Below are 18735 nucleotides of genomic sequence, written 5' to 3'. Positions count from 1 at the left end.
GAAAGCTTCAATAGGAAACGGTTGGGAAAAGGTAGAGGCTTTGAAAAAACTTGGAGTGTGATAGGATGAACGTTCTGTCTGTCACATCTCTACGGGCCAATCAGAGCAACAAAAAACGTGACGTAGCCACTGTCGAGCTGCGCGTGCACAGCTACCGAGGAATAACAAGAAACACGGCGACTATAGACATGTAAGTACTCGACTTTTGTCATTTTTGAAAAGAAAACAACTCACTGCTGTTCTTTGTTCTTCTTTTAACTAAGAAATGTTCTCAAGTTCTGATAAAACTGGTGCTTTAGCAGTATCCACGCTAATCTCTTCCGCCATAATTGCACCAGCCACTTGTTGCTGCTTGTTTACGTCATGACTCTGCCGCGCCTGAACGTACTGCCCCTCGTCGCTGATTGGTCCTGTCATTTTCTAACTGGGCCCAAACGGTTCAGACGGGAGCTTTGCAAGATGGATTCGCCAGTGAAAAACTAGGAAACTGGCATCTCCATCTGCTTTGCAAGATTAGACCTCTGTATGAATGACAGGAAATCATGGCATGAGAGCCAGAAAAAGGAAATCCAACATAAAAAAACAAATGAGCAGCAGAAGCGCATGGGGGAAAGAGAAGACCAAATATCGTGTTGATTTTTGGTCTGCCTATTCTATTAGGGGCCAACTGTAAAAAAAACAGATAAAAATACTGTAACTTTCCAACCGTTTCCTGAGAGAATAAGAGAGAAATGTTATGACAGGAAGAGAGCATTGACACCTGAAAACAAAGAAACCGTGTGAGGAGTATATGAAGTAGTGCTTCCACCAGTACCACCACTCACTTTCTCTCTTGAGTCAGCATCGCTATGGCTTGCAGGATTCCACGGTCTCTCCCTTCTTGTCTACAGCGATAAAGTTGTCATCTCATGAGGAAGCTTGCATGGAGAACTCGGGCCAGCCTTATGTACTGCTCTTTGAGTTGGCGCTGTTGGTGACAGAAAATCAACAATTATGATGGTAGAAATCACTATTGCATTCTTTTTCTTTCTGCTACGCGCATTATTCATCATGTTGATGTCAGACATCTGCTGGCCAACTAACCAATCACTGTAAACTATAGAGACAAGCAAGCCATGTAGCTGATGACGATATCACATAGGTTTGTCATGTAAAGACTATTAGTCTGTTTGCAATAATTACAGTTTGAACCAAAACCAACTGTATCAAATATATACAATGTGACAAAAACATGAACCTTGGTCAGGACTTTCAGACACAAAAACACCCCTGGTTTGTAAAATAGTCATATCTCCTTGGTTTAGTTTTAATCAACAAAACCTCAAAACATTTCAGTCCAGTTTTAGTATTTTAAAAGAAGTCCTTACATTTCTGTCTTGACTTTTAGTGACAACATTTTATTCTGCTCTATTAATGCTTTCATTGATTAAAACATGCTGCCTATTGACATACCTTTTACACACAGTGGAGAAATATTGTAGATTTTGAACATCCAACAGTCAAGCACTAACATTTCTGTCTCATTAAGTCTCTTTGACAAAATTGAATTTACTTTTTGTCAGAATTTGTATCATCAAAGATCCATATTAGCTAGTCTTAGTCTCGTCTTCCTTGTGGAAAAAGGCACATTATAGTCATATTGTAGATTGTGGAAATGAACACTGCATCCAATGTGAGAGCAGGCTAGTGTGTGACTTGGGAGAGGGGACAAGCGGGGTTCAGCACGGCACAGGACAACTGGCGAGATCCCTATGGCCTCCATTCCTTTGATTAAAGAAAGATTTCCACCTCTGGTTATCATCAGCACTCTATAGTAGGCTCATCTCCTGCTCCAAACAACTCATGTAAGAGATGCTGACTTGTGTTAAAGCTTGTTCCTCCTGAGTTTCAGCATGGATATCACATTAGTGGCAGTGTCACTGTTTACTGTCCTGGCAGCTCCTCAGGCCACATCAGAGAAGAAAAATGTACTCTCTGTTGCTGAAGCCTGAAAATGAAAGGAGATATGCTTTACAGTCTTGCAGTGTGGATGTAAATGCAGGTGTTTTCAGGATGGGGAAAATCCTCTTAAAGTGGAGACCTCCCACCATGTGCACAAACACTCAAGCACATACAAATAGGCAAATGGGGCAGCTGTAGCACCTACATGGTTATAAACATGGTGCTGCAGACTCATGGACAGTCTGTCAGTGTTTACAGCGAGTATAAACTCCTCTCACTCTGACTACTAATTGCAACCAGACAGGCATTCACAGTCCAGAGCCATTTTTGTCTGTGTATGTGTGTGGGTGTATATGTGTGTGTGTGTGTTTGTGGGGTGGGGGGTGGGGGTGGGGGGGGTTCAGTCTGCTCTTTATCCTGTTCTATTTCATTCTTTCTCACCACATGTATAGGATTAACTGTGAAACCTCCTGAAAGCCCTATGTGAGGGACATGAAAGCTTTGTGTCCCCAGGGTGACTCCATGTGTTCCTCTGAGGGTCACATTTGTAAAAAAGTCATATCTCCTGATAAATAAACGCACATTACAATCTGTGCGTGGAGTTAACTGCATCTTCAAGGGGGGATTTATTCAAAACTCCAGCTGCGCTTTGGCATCCTCTTTTACTGCTGCATGGCATTATTGCTAGTTAGCTACAGTATAGGGCCACAGGTACACGCGCACGCACACACGGGTTTAGGGTGCGGAGCTATGGCGCCTCCAAGCGGACAGTGGTGCGCACTGGGGTGCGTCCCGCGCGTGCAGGAGGAGGGATCAGAGCTCGTCGCTGGAGCTGGACCGGGACAGGAGAGCGAGCGGACGGCTCTTCTGCGGAAAGTCAACGCACATCCAGGGGTTTCTTCCTCGTTTTCCTTCCCTTTTGACTCCTTTTCTTTCTTGGCTTTTCTTCCTGCTGAGATGAGGAGATAACCCAAAGGGGACCAGCTGCTCACCAAGTTCAGAAGTTGTTGGAAAGAGTTCGGGGTAAGAAGAACTTTTACGCACAACAATATGCCAATGTGTCTTTTCATCTCATGTCTGTCTCTCTCAGCTTCTCTGTTTCTACTTTTTCCTCTTGGCATGTCTTGAATTTACTCTTAACTACAGAAAACACTGCTATGAGGACTTTCCCCACTCTCAAACAAAACTTTTTAACACGCAGCTGCTTCAAATATACCCAGAAATTCTCCCAACAAAGGCCTCAGAGCACAGATTTTACAAGCTTCTATCGGCATATAATTTGCATCAGAGATCAACCTGTGCATTGATGAAAATTAGAGAAGAGTCGCTCACTCCTGTGTTCTGGTCAGGAGGAGAGGAGTGGGAACATCTGCAGGAGCGAGTCCTCCGCTGCTCACAGCTGTCTGTCCGCTGGAGGGAGCCACAGCAGAGACTCAAAGTCTGCTGCTTACTGTGCATGTTGGCTGTTCTTAGTCCAAACTGAACAGTCTGTATCTACCGTTTATCGTATCTACATTTAACAGCAACATGCGGGTGTGAGTTGACTCTTGAGCATGACTTATTTCCTCTGTTGTGAAAATCTTTAAAAGGAAGAAATGAAAGGCAAAGTGCTCCACTGGTAGGACTAAATTTTATCAAAACAAACGTTTTCTTCTTTAAAGTTGCCTCTTGCTTTCTCAAACAGGCTAATTCTAGGCCCTAGCTAGCTAGCTTTCATAGCAGTTAGTTTTGATGAATCTGATTGGACAAGAGTAGCAACAACAACACTGAGAATGATCACAATATGTATCACTCCGCCTCTGACAGGTGTCCTTTATAAAGTTCATTCAGATTACAGCAGAGGACTCGATCAGATACTTCGGAATCAGAAAACTACAGCAACTCTTAGGGATATGCGATATTATTGGCCTGATTTTTGAAAAAAAAAAAAAAACTTAGCAGTTCATTTTGGGTATGATGGAGATTAAAAAATATATATATAAAACACAATTTGCAACTTAAATGCCAGAGGTGGAAAAAGTACCATCCTGTTGTGCTCAGGAAAAGTACAATAACTCTGGTTAAAATTTACTTAAGTGGAAGTAAAAACTTGACTGGTCTATAAATCTACTCAAGTAAGAGTAAAAAGTATTTAATTTAAGCTTTACTTTAAGTACTGAGTAGCTACTGAAGAGATGTACTGTATAGTTTGATCTTTCCCTATTGGCAATGACAAGAAACTAGATCTCCAACCAGGATGTTCAGCTAAAGTCACACCTCTATAATAAAGTAAAATGCACATGCTAAATTGACAGTGCTAGTTTCTGAGTACTCAGTCCACAGAACATACAGTTAAACTACACTTTTGAAAATGTTAAATATTCTACAGTATTACATAGCTGTAGTAACTCTTGACAATCAGTGTTAAGGTGGACCTCCTCTGGCAAAGAACAAAACAGAGAGTCAACCTCATTGCAAGGCAGTGCATGCTAATGCACCATGCGTCATTTAGGAACACCTAAATTAACAGATGGAAACTCTTAACTCAGTGGATAACTTCTCTCATGATGCAAATGTGTCTAACATCAAAACAACAAAAATCCACCAGAAACATGGGCAATAGAACCCCAATAGAGATCACTGTACAAAAGCCAACATTATATACAACTAAACGCATATAAAACACATCTGAACACTTTCATGCCCGCAGGCATGACGAGGAACTCAGCCTACACATCATCCAAGAGTTGAAGTGGTAGTGGGCGGAGCTTAGATCAGTTGACTCTGGTGGATTAACACTGTCAAATAACTCCAGCGCTGGAGATCATTTCACTCAGAATGGAGCTAAAATCACATGTTGGGAGTTAAAATTAACTCTGAAATGTTTAACCATGAGATATCAACACTCCAGTTTTTGCTGTGTCTAATATCTGTTTTGGCATGTGATGTGGAATCATTCTCTCACATTTAGTTAACAGAGGTGGGACAAGTGCAAGAGTAATGTACTCAAGTAAAGGTACAGTTACTCTGGTTAAAATTGACTCAAGAATAAGTAAACATAGCGATTTTCAAGTTTTTAAGTCTGAACAACATTCATTTGGATTTATATATTGACGTACATATTGATACTGTTATTAGCTAAATGATTTTGTAGATAAAAGCATATAGGATATTGGCAAGAGTTCGGTATCATGCAACACTACTAATTCAAATGACTTTATAAAAAATGTAAATGTTAGAATATGTCAACCTACAGGTAATACAAATTAACTGGCTGGTGGTGCAATGGGATTGCAATGGGATGTTTGAGCTCAGCAACAAACTATTTTTCGTTTGGTTGTTGAACTAGTTGTTTGAACAAATCAGGCACTGTTGTTGAGTGTAAGTTTTTGATAATTTTGCTGCTTGTATAAAGCATCTCCATATCACCAGTGCTCATATATAGTAAAGCATCACTCCCTCTAGTTTGTTATTGCCTTATCATTATTCCAACCCAGTATTCTGATTGGACGAGAGGCATTCCATTGAGCGCCAATATAAAGAACAACATTACTGTGACTTTAACAGTGGGGATCACTCCACCAAAGCCAGATGTTCTTACAGAGTCTGTCCTTAATGGTGCAGTTTGGATTCCTAAACCTTTTATTTAACTGCATAATTAATTATTCTGTACATATTAGTTCATTAAACCATGTACAGTAGCTGCTGGTTAACAAAGAGAAGTAAGAAAACTGTTTGTGTTGATCAGGTTGGTTTCTTTTCAGTTGTAGGACTACTTGAATTGGTGGAGCAAACAGTCAAAATCTGTTGTTTTTTAAAGAAACTGTTTACTCTAGTATGCTGGTTGTTGAGTTATGGTTAAATGCAGATTCTCAGCTGGTCTACTTTATAGACCCCCCCATCATCACCACCCCCTAATGACAAGTACCAAACCAAATATCTTAAACGTTCCAATCTCAACCAAATGTTTGTGAAATTGAACAATCCACTAAAAATTGATTTGTGACTCACTTTTGGGTCCCGACCCACCAGTTGAGAACCGTTAAGGCAATTTCACACACGAGGCTGAGATGTTCTAAATATCTGCACGCTGTAATTATTTTCTGTATTCATCCTGCAGTCTCATGCTGGACTGATATTCAGAACAAACCCTTCCTCTTGTTTGATATTGCTTTAGCATGCTCTGACCTATCCATCAAGACTGCTCTTGTAGGATCATTGTGAACCCCTCTCAGGTCCTGAATAATCAGGTTTACTGGTCAAACGTACTGGACTTCAGGCTCAAACGGGCCCAGGCATGGTATGGATGACCTAGTGTGAGTGTGCCCTTAATCTTCTCTCTGTCACTCCTCATGGTTGTTATTTTTAAAACAGAGAAGATTTGTGACCTCTAAGTTTAAGAATGCAGATTTGTTTGAAGTGTAGAAATAGGTTTGCAGTATTGGGCTTGACACTAGGTCTTGTAGTTGACACTTGGTGAGTTGTGATCTTAAAATTAGTAAAGAGACGCCCTCCCAGCGGGCACTGCCCCGCGGCCCTGAAGGACTCCTTTGAAGTGTGTGTGGCTGAATATTTTAAAGTTATCCTGTTAGTTTTTAATTCGTTATGTGGGCCTGAAATGTCATCAGCATCAGTTTGAGGGCAGGTCCTGCATGATTAGGCCATTTTTCAGATGAGCATGCTGCCTTTGCTTTTAATTACAGCGTAAAGAGAGAGAGAGCGCCCCCTAAAGGGTTAATGTGGCCATGACCCTGATTCACTGCAGGAGTGCGGCAGATTAATGCTTGCCATATAAATATTTCCTTTGTCTCTCTGTCTCTGTATATATGGACCTTTGATTTAGTACAATTACAGCAATGATTAGACAGATTGAGAAAAAAGTACAAAAGAAGGAAATCATTGAGGTTATGGAGGGATTTATACATGAAGGCAAGATTGGCCTCCTCTGTTTGAGGTATTGCATGGGTATGACCTGTAAAATCTTGTGGTTTTAAACAACATTTCATTCATGAGTTTACTTTATTCACTCAGCTGCTTGCTAATTTTTGTCATTATTACCCAATCATTACTTGTTCAGTTATTTCTCAACTTTAGCTAGACTTTTTTTTTTACGTAAAGTTTCAGACCAGAACTTGAATTTTTCATTATCTCAAACAATGCGCCCTTTCAAATAAAGTGAATGGAGATTAATCTAAATTAATTTGATTGCTCTTAAATGTAGCTGTGCAGCCTGTAAATCGATGTATCAAAGTTTTTACAGACTCCATTTGATGAGGAAAATGTCATCCTGCGTTAATTTGAGTCACTTCCTTTAGCTTTATTAAGCATTCCTACCATTTAAAACAAGAAAAGGAGCCATGTTTAGCTCATGCATGCTTTAAACATGTTACATAACTCTTTGGAAGCCACTTTGTTCCCCAGGCAGCACACAGGTTCTTAACATGATTTCTTGAATTGATACCAGGTGCAGAATCTATATGAGAAGACTGGGGGATTTTGCAAATAATATATTATAATAATGATTGCCAATGTTTTTTTTTTTTTTTTTTTTTTAACATACAGAATATATCTGGCCAGTGGTTCTAGGCTCAGCATACACCTCCAGCTCCTGAATGACAAATATATGACTAGAATGCCAAAATAATTTTAGCTACTCATCTCAGATGTTAAAATGGGTGCAGTTTATTGCAGTAAAAAAACAATTAATGACTGGCAGGTTGCAGCACATGAGAGGAATACATCCTTGCTATAATTCCTGTCGGAATTTGAGGTGGTGTTAGCTCTGGGGCTAGGGTTTGAAACCGGAGGGTCTCCAGTTCTAGTCCTGGTTGGATCAAGTCTGGGTATTGTTGCTAGAGAGGTGCTATTTTACTTCCTGGGTGTTGCTGAGGTCTCCTTGAACAAGGCACCGAACAGCTCAGGCGGGCAGCAGCACCTCACTCTGACTGCTCTGCAATAGTGCATGTCCAAATGATCCTGTTTGTTCTTCTGCATGCTTCCCAGTATGTAGCATGTTCAACAACAGTGTTTAATAATAGAATTTTCCCTCAAGGGGTTAATAAAGTGCATCTTTATCTTCATTTTTTAGCCTTTTTAGACAGAGATAAATCAAAACAGTGCAGCGGCTTAGCTAGACTTTTTTGACTGGGTGGTCCAGCTGCAGTGAGTTATGCATTTACCCTGTCATTTTCATTTAACATATCTTATCAAACAACACTAAAATATCCTACAGATGTTTTATTCCTGTATATGTGTTTAACTTCTCAACATAATGCAACACAGTGACACCATATAGCCTACTGTAAGCCATCTTAAATTCATTTTTACATCATTAGATTTTTGCCAATTTCTGATATGCTGATATTTACAAATTCATTATAGCCCATACCAATAAATATAAATTTGGATAAGACCTAAAATTTTATACCTTAAAATAAATTTTAAACTTTAAGAAAAGGGGATGCTGATTCAGCTGATCTGTAGATCTGTTGCTTCTCCCTTAAACTCCACAAACTTTTGGGTATCTAAGGGTGATATTTAGCTTATATATCTGTTGTGAATGCCTGCCTCTGTCCATATCTTTATGCATTGCATAATTAAACCTTTTCTTTTGCCTCTGACAAAGCCAATGGCCAATTTGGCTTGGATTTTTTTTCTTTTTTTTTTGGGTGACTACTGGGCTGGCCAATCAGATTTTTAGTGTGGCGAGTGCCACCCCATGCCATCCTCTGGCTACACCAAGTGCAACACAAGCATTAAAACTTGAGTTTTCAAAATAAAAGTGCAGCATTACGTTTAGATGATAACCAAGAGACCACACCTCAGTTGAAGACTATTTTAATTGTAATTCATAGTAGGGCTGTCAAGATTAAGTGAGTTAATCACATTTAATTAAGATCCACAATGTACTTTTTAAAAGAATCCTGATCAATTGAATGCTTCGTTGTCCCCTTCAACACACTTTGGTAAAGGCACATCAGAATCTCCTGCAGACAGAGTGATGTCAAATAAGTCCACTACTGCTCCTTAGTGTCTTATTTCACTTTAAAAAACTTGCAGACAGCTCAGTGGACAAGTTAGAAGTCATCTGACCAGTTTTAATGTTCTCCTATTTCATTTTCAATCCATAGCAAGTTCCTTTTTTTGTGTTGCTTGTGTTACTGTATAATAAACTCTTCCATCTACCTACTAAAGCAAGTCTGTATCCAAACAGGAAGTCAAGTACACCTAGTCTAAGAAAGAAGAATCAAAAAATTACATGGAAACAATTCTAAATACAATATAATGGAACTTTAAAATGCAATAGAAAGGTGCAATAAATTGCAATTATAAAAAAAATCGGAGATAAATTGCGATTAAAGATTTTAATCTTTTGAAAGGCTCTAATTTAAAGACAATCACATATTCTACTCATGTCCTTGAATTACCTAGCCAAATTTAGGACTTTTAAATGCACAATTTATAAAAAATTCCACCCACAGGAAGTAATGCTGCACAGCCCCACCCATTTTCACTGTGTACTTTGTGTTTTGAATTGAGCACTGTTCAATAAAAACATCACCTCATAAAGCCTTTTTACTAACAAGAAAATCAATATTTGTATTCATTCATAAATTTCTTATAATAAGGGAGAAATGCACTTAAAAGTGAACTTCAATTTAAAACAAAAGGTAATATAGAGAAAGAGGCCGCAGAGGTGGGCGGTGCTGAGCAGCTGGTCTAGACACGCTCTAAATGCCGAGTGCAGGGTGATCCATATTATGGAGGGACTGAACTGGTAGCCTGTGACAGCCTCCATAACAAGACACATCCCTTTACATTTCTAAAATATAAATTATTTCTCTGTCTTTGAAAACTTCAGGAATATTTGAATGGTCACTTTTTGAATTGAAAAAGACACTTCAGTGCTGAAAGTCTACTAATGTATCTTTCATTTCTATAATTGCCTGTTTTTTTTTTAGTCTTCTACCTTTCTATGAGTCCTAATTTTCTTTCATAATATTGAGGGATAAACTATGGATTAAAAAGCATATTGTTGACACAGTTGTGTGTTTTTCATGCCAGGTAGGAGAAGAGGAAGATGTTGGGCTTGAAGACAGCCGTGCTCTGTCTTCTTTTTGGAGCTCTAACTCACAGCCAGGCGCCAGAGTGCAGGAGTAAGTGCTGCAACACTGATCCTTCTTACTTTAAAGTCAGTCTCATCCACATTATTATGGACATGATATATCTCATCTTTCTGGGGTAAATACCTTTGTGGTGGTTGTTTTTGTCTTCCTCCAGAGAAGAATGAATGTCCGATAGATGTGTACTTCACCATTGACACATCAGAGACCATCGCCCTGCAGGAGCCTCCACCTGGATCGCTGGTGGAAAGCATCAAGGTTCCTCCCTTATCTGCAACTTAACAGTTCAAAAATCATGAACACAATGTTTTGCAGTGTCTTTATGCCCATGTTGTGTGCTGTTTTGTGTCTCCTTGTAGCAATTCGTGAAACTGTTTGTAGACCGTTTGGAAGATGCTGAGTACAGAGGAGCTGTGAAGATCAACTGGAACATCGGAGGTCTGCACTTTTCTCAGAGACAGGAAGTGATCAGTCGCATTGGACCCAAGGCTGATTTTACATCAGTGAGTAACACACACATGATGTACAAATGAGTGTTTTTCACCTAAATTTTAAGCAATGTACTTAAGACAAAATTTTAAAATGAAATTAAAACAATGCAACGTCATGTATTTCCGATTACTCAGAAAAGCACAAACTAGTTTACACAGTTTAGCAGATGCTGTCTTTTAAGGATTTATTATCCGCCTTCAACATGCCACTTCTTTTCATATCTCCAGCGTCTGGCTCAAATCCGTTACCTGGGTAAGGGAACCTACATCGATTGTGCACTCACCAACATGACTCAGGAAATGATGCGCTCACCAACTCAAGACGCCCTTCGGTTTGCCGTGGTCATCACTGACGGCCACGTGACTGGAAGCCCGTGCGGAGGCATCAAAGTGGCAGCAGAGAGAGCTCGAGATGCGGGGATTCGGTTGTTTTCCGTGGCAGCATCGAAGAACATCGATGATATCGGGATGAGAGAGATAGCCAACTCTCCTTCAACAGTCTACAGGGATGAGTTCATGGCTGTGGATCTGAGCCAGGGAAGAGCCATCTTACATGAAAAAACCATCGACCGCATCATCAAGACCATGGTAACTTACAAAAAGACACACAGAGATGCCACAGGCCTTTTAAAAAGATTGACCACATGGCAGCTCCACAAAAGTGAAGGTGAAGCATTTGAAGCTCCCCCCTGCTGGCTGGCAGCTTTAGGTCATACACTCGTCTTCCTCTGTTGAGAGCGAGAGGAGTCTGGCTGCAGTGCAGACCACTTTTATGAGAGGCTAACACTGTCAGGACAGAAGTGACGTAATATGCTGCTAAAAAATATTTTCTGGTTATAGTAGGTTTTTTTTTTTAAAGTCTGGCAGTTACATTCATGAAATAACCACATTGCAAACATTAAAAACTAAGCTCAATGTCATAAATTAAAAAAAGGTCAGAGGTCTAATAAGGGATAAGATTATGTATAGACCCGTTTTGAAGAGGTTACATAAACAGAAGAGCACTTAAGCTTCATCAGCTGAAGATAAAACTAACATAGCTACGCTAGCTAGCTATATAGCTGACGTTAACAAATTAGCCAGTTTAGCTATGATAGCTGTAGCTTGAGCAATGATTGCTTTAGTAGTAGCTATAGGCAATGCTACTGTAGCTACATAGCAAATTAGCTATGTGCATTAGCTATTGGTGGCTTAGTTAGCTTTTGCAAATGTAGCATAAGCTAACATAGCTTCCTCTAGTTACATTAGCTTTGTAGCTATTTCACCTATTCATTAGCTTTAGCCTTAGCTATGTTAGCTGCCATTGAATGTTTTCATGGACAAGCTTTTTTTTCTTGTAAGTTGACTGTTCATTTGGCTTTATTAAATGAATTTTGAATACATTTTGCAGGCCAGCTTTTTTTAATTTTTAACTTTTGGTTGCCTAACCCTTACCCTCACCAGAAGTTTAATTGTGTTTTATTTTGAAACTTTTGGTATGTATTTCTGTTCTTACACAGTTGACGTCTCACAGTAGTGATGAAATGCCAGCCCTGAGGGGTTGTCTGGGCCTGCGGCCTTCAGCCAGACTACTGTGATGAGGGCTGAAATCACAGACTATATAAAACAGACACATAGGCTCAAGGATGTCACTCTCTGGTTTCTGAGAAAGTGTTGTAAAGCCAAACAATGGCAATCACCACATTAGAATCTACTTCAGCCTTACTTTTGATTGATCAGATCAGAGTTGAAGCATGCTATAAGCCCACAATTAACAGTTATGGCACACCCACTTGACAGTCAAATCAGATATATCCAGAAGGGATAAGAGTGCAAGACTATTATACTGAAGTAAAAGTACAGTTACCCTTAGTCAGAACTTAAGTAGAAGTAAAAGCATTTATCTAAAACCTACTCAAGTTTAAGTTAACGTGTTTCATTTGAAGTTTACTTGAAGAGTCGCTGAGTAGCAACTTTTGTTACTTTAAGGGGTAGAAAAAGATTTGTAAAATAGGATCATCCTGTTGGTTTCACTTTTGTACAGCTATAAAGGCTGGAGACATATCATCCATCTTTACATGCAGTCACTGACAAACGCGCAAAAAATTTATACAGCTGAATGACTTTTCTACTCACACTGTTTCCTTTCTCTTTACAGCAACATTTGGCTTACACAGAGGTAAGAAAACACAACAATGATTAAGAAAATTATACAAGTCAATGTTTGAGATTGTGTCATCTCTGACTGGTTGTCTTCTTTGTTTCTGTATCATTCAGTGTTACAGCGTGACTTGTCTGGAGACAGATGGACCCCCTGGTCCCAAAGGCCACAGAGGACAAAAAGTGAGGCTCACAAACACAAATGCACACGAAGAGATTTTGTATAGACCTTTTGCATGCAAATTCCCACTCTCTCCTGTCAACAAATTCTCAATGGTTATCTGTGTAGTTCACATTTTGTACATGGAAAGTTTAGAACGCTTGAAATGTCTGAATATAATGTCATGGAGTATTAAACAAAACAAAAAGTACTTGCAGATGCTTTTTGTGTAGTTTTCCATTAAATACATGTCTGATGAACATATTTTGAAATTTGCATACACAACTTAGTTAGTTAGCACCCTCAAGGTAACTGAGCTCATATGACAGAGTCACTAACAATTCTGTTGAATAGGCTAATTTTGTTTATGTTAGTTTCTGTTACTTTTAAAGCTCCCAAATACACCTTGAAGGTAAAAAAAACACAGAAGCCGCATGTCAACACTGGTATATTTGCCATCCACTGTAGTTTGTGATGTCATGGTGCAGTCACATGTCTGCAAAAGGCCATTACTTCTTACTGTCATCATCACGTTTGTTTTAATTTGCTGTCTGCAGGGAGCTAAAGGAGACAACGGCGACCCAGGTCCAAAAGGAGAAAGAGGTCGCCCAGGAGACCCCGGTATTGAGGGTCCCATTGGTCAGCCTGGTATCAAAGTAAGTCATAGAAAATTCATGAAAATATTTTACTGTTCAACATTACATGTAACATTCATTTGTTTTTTCAAAATAACCCATGATTCTTCTTTTTTTCTTTCTCCTGTCTGTAGGGAGAGCCAGGTCTTAAAGGAGAGAAGGTAAGACATCTCTTTTCTTCTGCATGGATCGAGTTTATGTCAACAGAAGTGGATAAGTTTAATAGTAATCGCAACATGAACTGACTGTTGATCTTCTGTCTGCCAACAGGGAGAGATGGGAGCTCAAGGGAAAAAGGTAGGTCTTTTTAATTGTATTTGGATTTTACATGTAGCTGCTGATCATTAATTCTAAAGGGACTGGTCTTACTCCTCTAACTGTGTCATCTCCTTGTCATCAGGGTGTAGCTGGTATCCCAGGACGCAATGGGACAGATGGACAGAAGGTGGGTGCTGTATGATGATGAATTTTGGCTAAAATGTTTTGTTTTATAATTTAACAACAGTCTTAGCAAGGGAAAAAACCCAGCTCCATATTGGGAATGTAAAGTTCCAGCATACAGAGAAATATTTAATTGCACATATTTGCATGCTTTATTTACAAACTAACAGATAGGGAAGGGCGCGATTGATTGGTGTTCATATGAATCAATGGCTTTTAACGTGAGAATTTTCATAAGACTCAATGACCATGTCCTCGAACACGCACAGGGTGGAAAGCTTCATTGTCATTATCCAATCATACTGTAAGTTATTTATTGTGTAAACTTAAGGATTATGACAACTGGTTTTATTTTATTGCTGCTCAACTGAAAAACGGATGAAAAGAAAATAGGTACAAAAGTATTCAGCCGCCTGACCATTACACCAGCAAGGACAATAATAAAATTGTATTCAAACACATGAACTTTAATATGATTTTTTTTCTCCACAGGGTAAAATTGGACGTATTGGCGCTCCTGGCTGCAAAGGAGACCCAGGAGACAGGGTATGATCCACCTTCCTATTTGAAAAGATAAGTTTATATACAATGTTTTATTGCAAATTGACTGTGTGTTTTATGCCTTGTAGGGTCCTGACGGTTATCCTGGAGATGTTGGTGATCGTGGTCCTTCTGGAACTGACGGAGACAAGGTTCATATAATTCTTCTTTTTTGATTAAAATAAATTTGTCGGCCATCCAGTGGCTTAAGTCTGTCTAACTATTTTTATTTGTGCTATTTATGACGTATTCAGGGTGATCCTGGCCGTCCTGGAAGATCTGGTCCACTTGGCCCACCTGGGGATGCTGGACCAAAGGTAAATCTGAATGAAAAAAAAAAAAAAAAAAAAAAAAAATAAGTCATGCCAAATGATTGTGACAAATCTGGAGTGGAATGACTAAATTCTTGTTGCTTTTTTAAACAGGGAGAGAGAGGCAGTCCTGGATCACCTGGTGTCCCTGGACAGAAAGGAAACCCAGTAAGTCAAATTGATAGCCTTAAAAACCATTCAATCACACTCTATTTAAAAGCATCCTCTAACTCACCTGCTTGTTGTTTCTCGTAGGGAACACCTGGACGACCAGGAGATAGAGGAGAACCAGTAAGATTCACTCATAAACTATTGTTTCTCTTTTTTTTCATCAACATTTTTGTGCTGTCTTTTTAACCATTCTTATCTTTCAGGGTAGAAGAGGAGACTACGGACCAAAGGGGGAACAAGGACGGGACGGTAATAAAGGAGATAAGGTACGAGTACAAGCACAACATCCCACAATGTGAAACACTCCTGTTTTATAGACTTTTGTCTTATGTCTCAAAATATTTGATTTAGACTCATTATTATGAAGCTTCTCAGGGGACATGAGCAGGAATTAAAAATTAAGTTTCAGGGGCACTCTGAAACCGGCATAACCTTTTGAGTGGTGTTTGGTAATGCTACTTTAAAAGTTACTTGCAATGTTACAAGATTGCTGCCATTTGAAATTAACTTGCTACATGCTGAGAAAAGCACCACATTAGATTACTTTTATGTCATCAAGAATTAAAACCCTTTTTGACTTATTACACATCAGTTATACTGTCTTAATGATGGCACAAAGGCAACTGTAGATCTACCTTTGAATGCATCAACTCTACATCTTTGCACAGCCTAGTTAACGGTCCTTAATCCTTAACTCTGCAGCCAAAATAACAGGTGTGATACAACCTTCACTGCTCTTTAGTTTGCTAAAACTATAACAATATAATGTGAAACACACAGCCTTTCAATAAAACCACTTCAACTCAATCTTTTTAACTTGTGTTTTATGTTGATGTTCATGTATTTTTTGTCCAAAACTTCATCATAATGGTGATATTTTCACAAAGTAAATGCTGTGCTCTCTGAAATCACATTAGTTGAATCAGCTAGCTAGACATGCAGGCTAAATAACACAAGGTTTGCCTTTAGCAGGTACGCAGCTATATTGACAAGTTGGAGAGAAACCGAAACAGTGCACACACACAGGGGATATTCTTCTTCTGTGATGAGAAAAGGACCATAATAGATCAGTTTTAATCATTAGTAGTAATAATGATAAAATAATTCTAATAATAAATGTAGTAGTTGGAGTCAGGTGGGTCTACAGCAGTAGGTTGCCCATACCAACAAGCCAGATAAACCCATACAGCACAGGGCCATGGGAAGAACCCATGGAGACAGAGGTGCACAAAGAGAATCACAGCATGTAATATGAAGTAATATGATATGAATGCATACACAGATAACAAGAGAGAGGAGGAGAGAGAGAGGCTCAGTGTGCTGTGACCTGCTGGCAATCTAAGACTATAGCAGCATAACTAGCTAAGGTCTGGTCCATGCCTGAGCCCCCCTAACTATTGTCTTTATCAAAGAGGAAAGTTTAAAGCCTACTCTTAAAGGTAGAGAGATTGTCTGCCTCTCGGACCCTGTCAGGTAGATGCTTCCAAAGGAGAGGGCCTTGGTAACTGAAGGATCTACCTCCCATACTACTTCTAGAGACTAAAGGTACCACAAGCAGGCCAGAATATTGGAACGCAAGGATCTAGAGGGATAACATGGCACTGTGAGCTCTTTAAGATAGTTTGCCTGACCATTAAGAGCTTTGTAAGTAAGAAGAAGAATTTTAAATTCAATTCTAGATTTTATAGGGAGCCAATGCAGAGTAGCAAAGACAGGAGTGATATGATCTCTTTCCCTGGTTATAGTCAGTTCAAGTGCTGCAGTGTTTTGGACCGCCTAAAGGGTCTTTAGTGACTTAATGGGACAGTCTGATAGGAGAGGATTACAGTAGTCTAACCTAGAGGGAACAAAAGCATGGACATGTTTTTCTGCATCGCTTTGAGACAAGATGTGCCTGATTTTAGCGATGTTGCAAAGGTGAAAGAAGGCTGTCTATGAAATATGCTTTATGTGGGTGTTGAGGACATATCCTGATCAAATATAACTCCTAGATTGCTCACAGTGGTGCTGGATATCAAGCTAGTGCCGTCTAAGGCAGTCACATTCTTAGAAAAAGCCTGTTGGAGGTGTTGGAGCCAAGCACAAGAACTTCAGTCTTGTCTGTGTTAAGAAGCAGGAAATTTCTGGTCATCCAGATCTTAATGTCTTTAAGGTATGCTTCTAGTTTTAATAACTGAGTTTTATCATCAGGCTTCATGGATACATACAGTTAGATATCATTGAAATCTATGGCATGGTTCCTCATAATGTAACCTAGAGGAAGCATAGAAAGGGTGAAAAGAATTGGTCCAAGCAACGAATACTGAGGAACACCATAGCCAACTTTAAGTGGAAGACTCATTGTTAATATTTACAAACTGAGATCAATCTGAGAGATAGGATTTAAACCAGCTTAAGGCTACTCCTGTAATTCCAAGTAATTGCTTAAGTCTCTGTAACAGGATAGGGTGATCAATTGCATCAAAAACAGCACTAAGATCTAATAAAACAAGTATAGAGAGAAGACGTCTGTCAGAAGCTAACAGTAGATCCTTAGCCACTTCAAGTAATACAGTTTCAGTGCTATGGTGGTCTCTAAATCCTGAGTGAAAGTCTTTAAATTGGTTGTTATTTAAAAGAAACTCATTTAGCTGTTTGGCCACTACTTTTTTAAGGATTTTAGCAATAAAAGGAACATCAGGTATGGTGCTGTAATAAGGTATGGTGCCTGCAAGATCAGAATTTGTTAGTAGAGGTTTAATTACAGCTACTTTAAAGGACTGTGGTACATATCCAGTCAATAATGACATATTCATCACGTTCAGAATAAAGGTGCTACGCAGCGGAAAAACCGTCTAAACCAGCTTGGTTGAGATTGGGCCTAAGAGACAAAATTGCAAACTTAAGTATAACTGGAATTGCTGAACTTACAGTACTGCTGCTTATAATATGTAAATGCAATTATAATGGACAAAATTGTGATTTGCAATTACAATATAATACTAAAATGGTATCATGAATCCAACTTACTTGGTTATCAAGGAAAACCTGAACTTTTACAGCGAGAAGAAGATAACGTATGTGCAGAAGGTGAACACTTAAGACTGTCTGCCAGTGTGCATCATTAGTTGAGCTCAGTGATCTTTTACTCTCATGCACATGCTCACATCAGATTTTTTTCTTGAAATATCTGCTTTACTGCACCCCAGAAACTTTTAAAAATATATTTTCAGGTTTTGCCTCTTTAGAGGTTCAATGCATTATTTTTTGTATCATTATTTTTCTGTTAGGGTGAACCTGGGCCAGAGGGCACAAGAGGACTATCAGGTGAAATGGGAAACAAAGGAGCAAAGGTGTGAAGGCCAATTCCAAACTCACAATGCTCATACAAACACCATCAAGTCTTTTTGCTTATATTGTTGATTTGCTCTCTACTAAACAGGGAGACAATGGTCTACCAGGCCCCAGAGGACCACCGGGGGCACCAGGAGAGCCTGGGAGAAATGTGAGTTAAAGTCCATTAGTGGTGCACTAGTAGAAGTGCAAGTAGAAGAAGAAAAACAGTGCACTGACTCAGCTTAACTAAAGTTAAAAAGTCAAAGTACAGAGCCTGTAAAAACTCTATCAGCTGTTTCTGCACAAAGCTACTTGATCTTTACCTTGTTCTTGAAACTGGATAAAATAAACTATTATTGTTTCTTTCTTTACATACAGGTATTCCGATTTAAATGATGGATAATAGTTCAATTTGGTTAAAAAAAAAAAATTTTGAGCAAGGAATTTTTAAACAGCTTTGTTTGCTTGATCTTGCTTCAGACCTTTTTC

At 39.2% G+C, this 18735-nt stretch overlaps 1 protein-coding gene across 1 annotated transcript in view; it reads left to right on the top strand.

The window, feature by feature from the left end:
• The first annotated feature begins 2760 nt into the window (after positions 1–2760).
• Positions 2761–18735, top strand: part of col6a2 (collagen, type VI, alpha 2) — a 28746-nt gene continuing 12771 nt past the window's right edge. Inside the window, exons 1-19 of the mRNA XM_041803087.1 lie at positions 2761–2964; positions 9985–10076; positions 10201–10301; positions 10403–10546; positions 10763–11122; positions 12672–12692; positions 12791–12856; positions 13391–13489; positions 13603–13629; positions 13739–13765; positions 13869–13913; positions 14402–14455; positions 14539–14601; positions 14704–14766; positions 14875–14928; positions 15016–15051; positions 15135–15197; positions 18201–18263; positions 18353–18415. Of these exons, the coding sequence (XP_041659021.1) occupies positions 10001–10076; positions 10201–10301; positions 10403–10546; positions 10763–11122; positions 12672–12692; positions 12791–12856; positions 13391–13489; positions 13603–13629; positions 13739–13765; positions 13869–13913; positions 14402–14455; positions 14539–14601; positions 14704–14766; positions 14875–14928; positions 15016–15051; positions 15135–15197; positions 18201–18263; positions 18353–18415 (1425 nt within the window). The 5' untranslated portion in view covers positions 2761–2964; positions 9985–10000. The remainder of the gene's footprint in view (positions 2965–9984; positions 10077–10200; positions 10302–10402; positions 10547–10762; positions 11123–12671; positions 12693–12790; positions 12857–13390; positions 13490–13602; positions 13630–13738; positions 13766–13868; positions 13914–14401; positions 14456–14538; positions 14602–14703; positions 14767–14874; positions 14929–15015; positions 15052–15134; positions 15198–18200; positions 18264–18352; positions 18416–18735) is intronic.

The sequence above is a fragment of the Cheilinus undulatus genome, linkage group 13 (assembly GCF_018320785.1).
Source record: "Cheilinus undulatus linkage group 13, ASM1832078v1, whole genome shotgun sequence".
Lineage (NCBI taxonomy): Eukaryota > Metazoa > Chordata > Actinopteri > Labriformes > Labridae > Cheilinus > Cheilinus undulatus.
The sequence above is the reverse complement of the archived record's forward strand: the minus strand, read 5'-3'. Positions and strand labels throughout refer to the sequence as shown.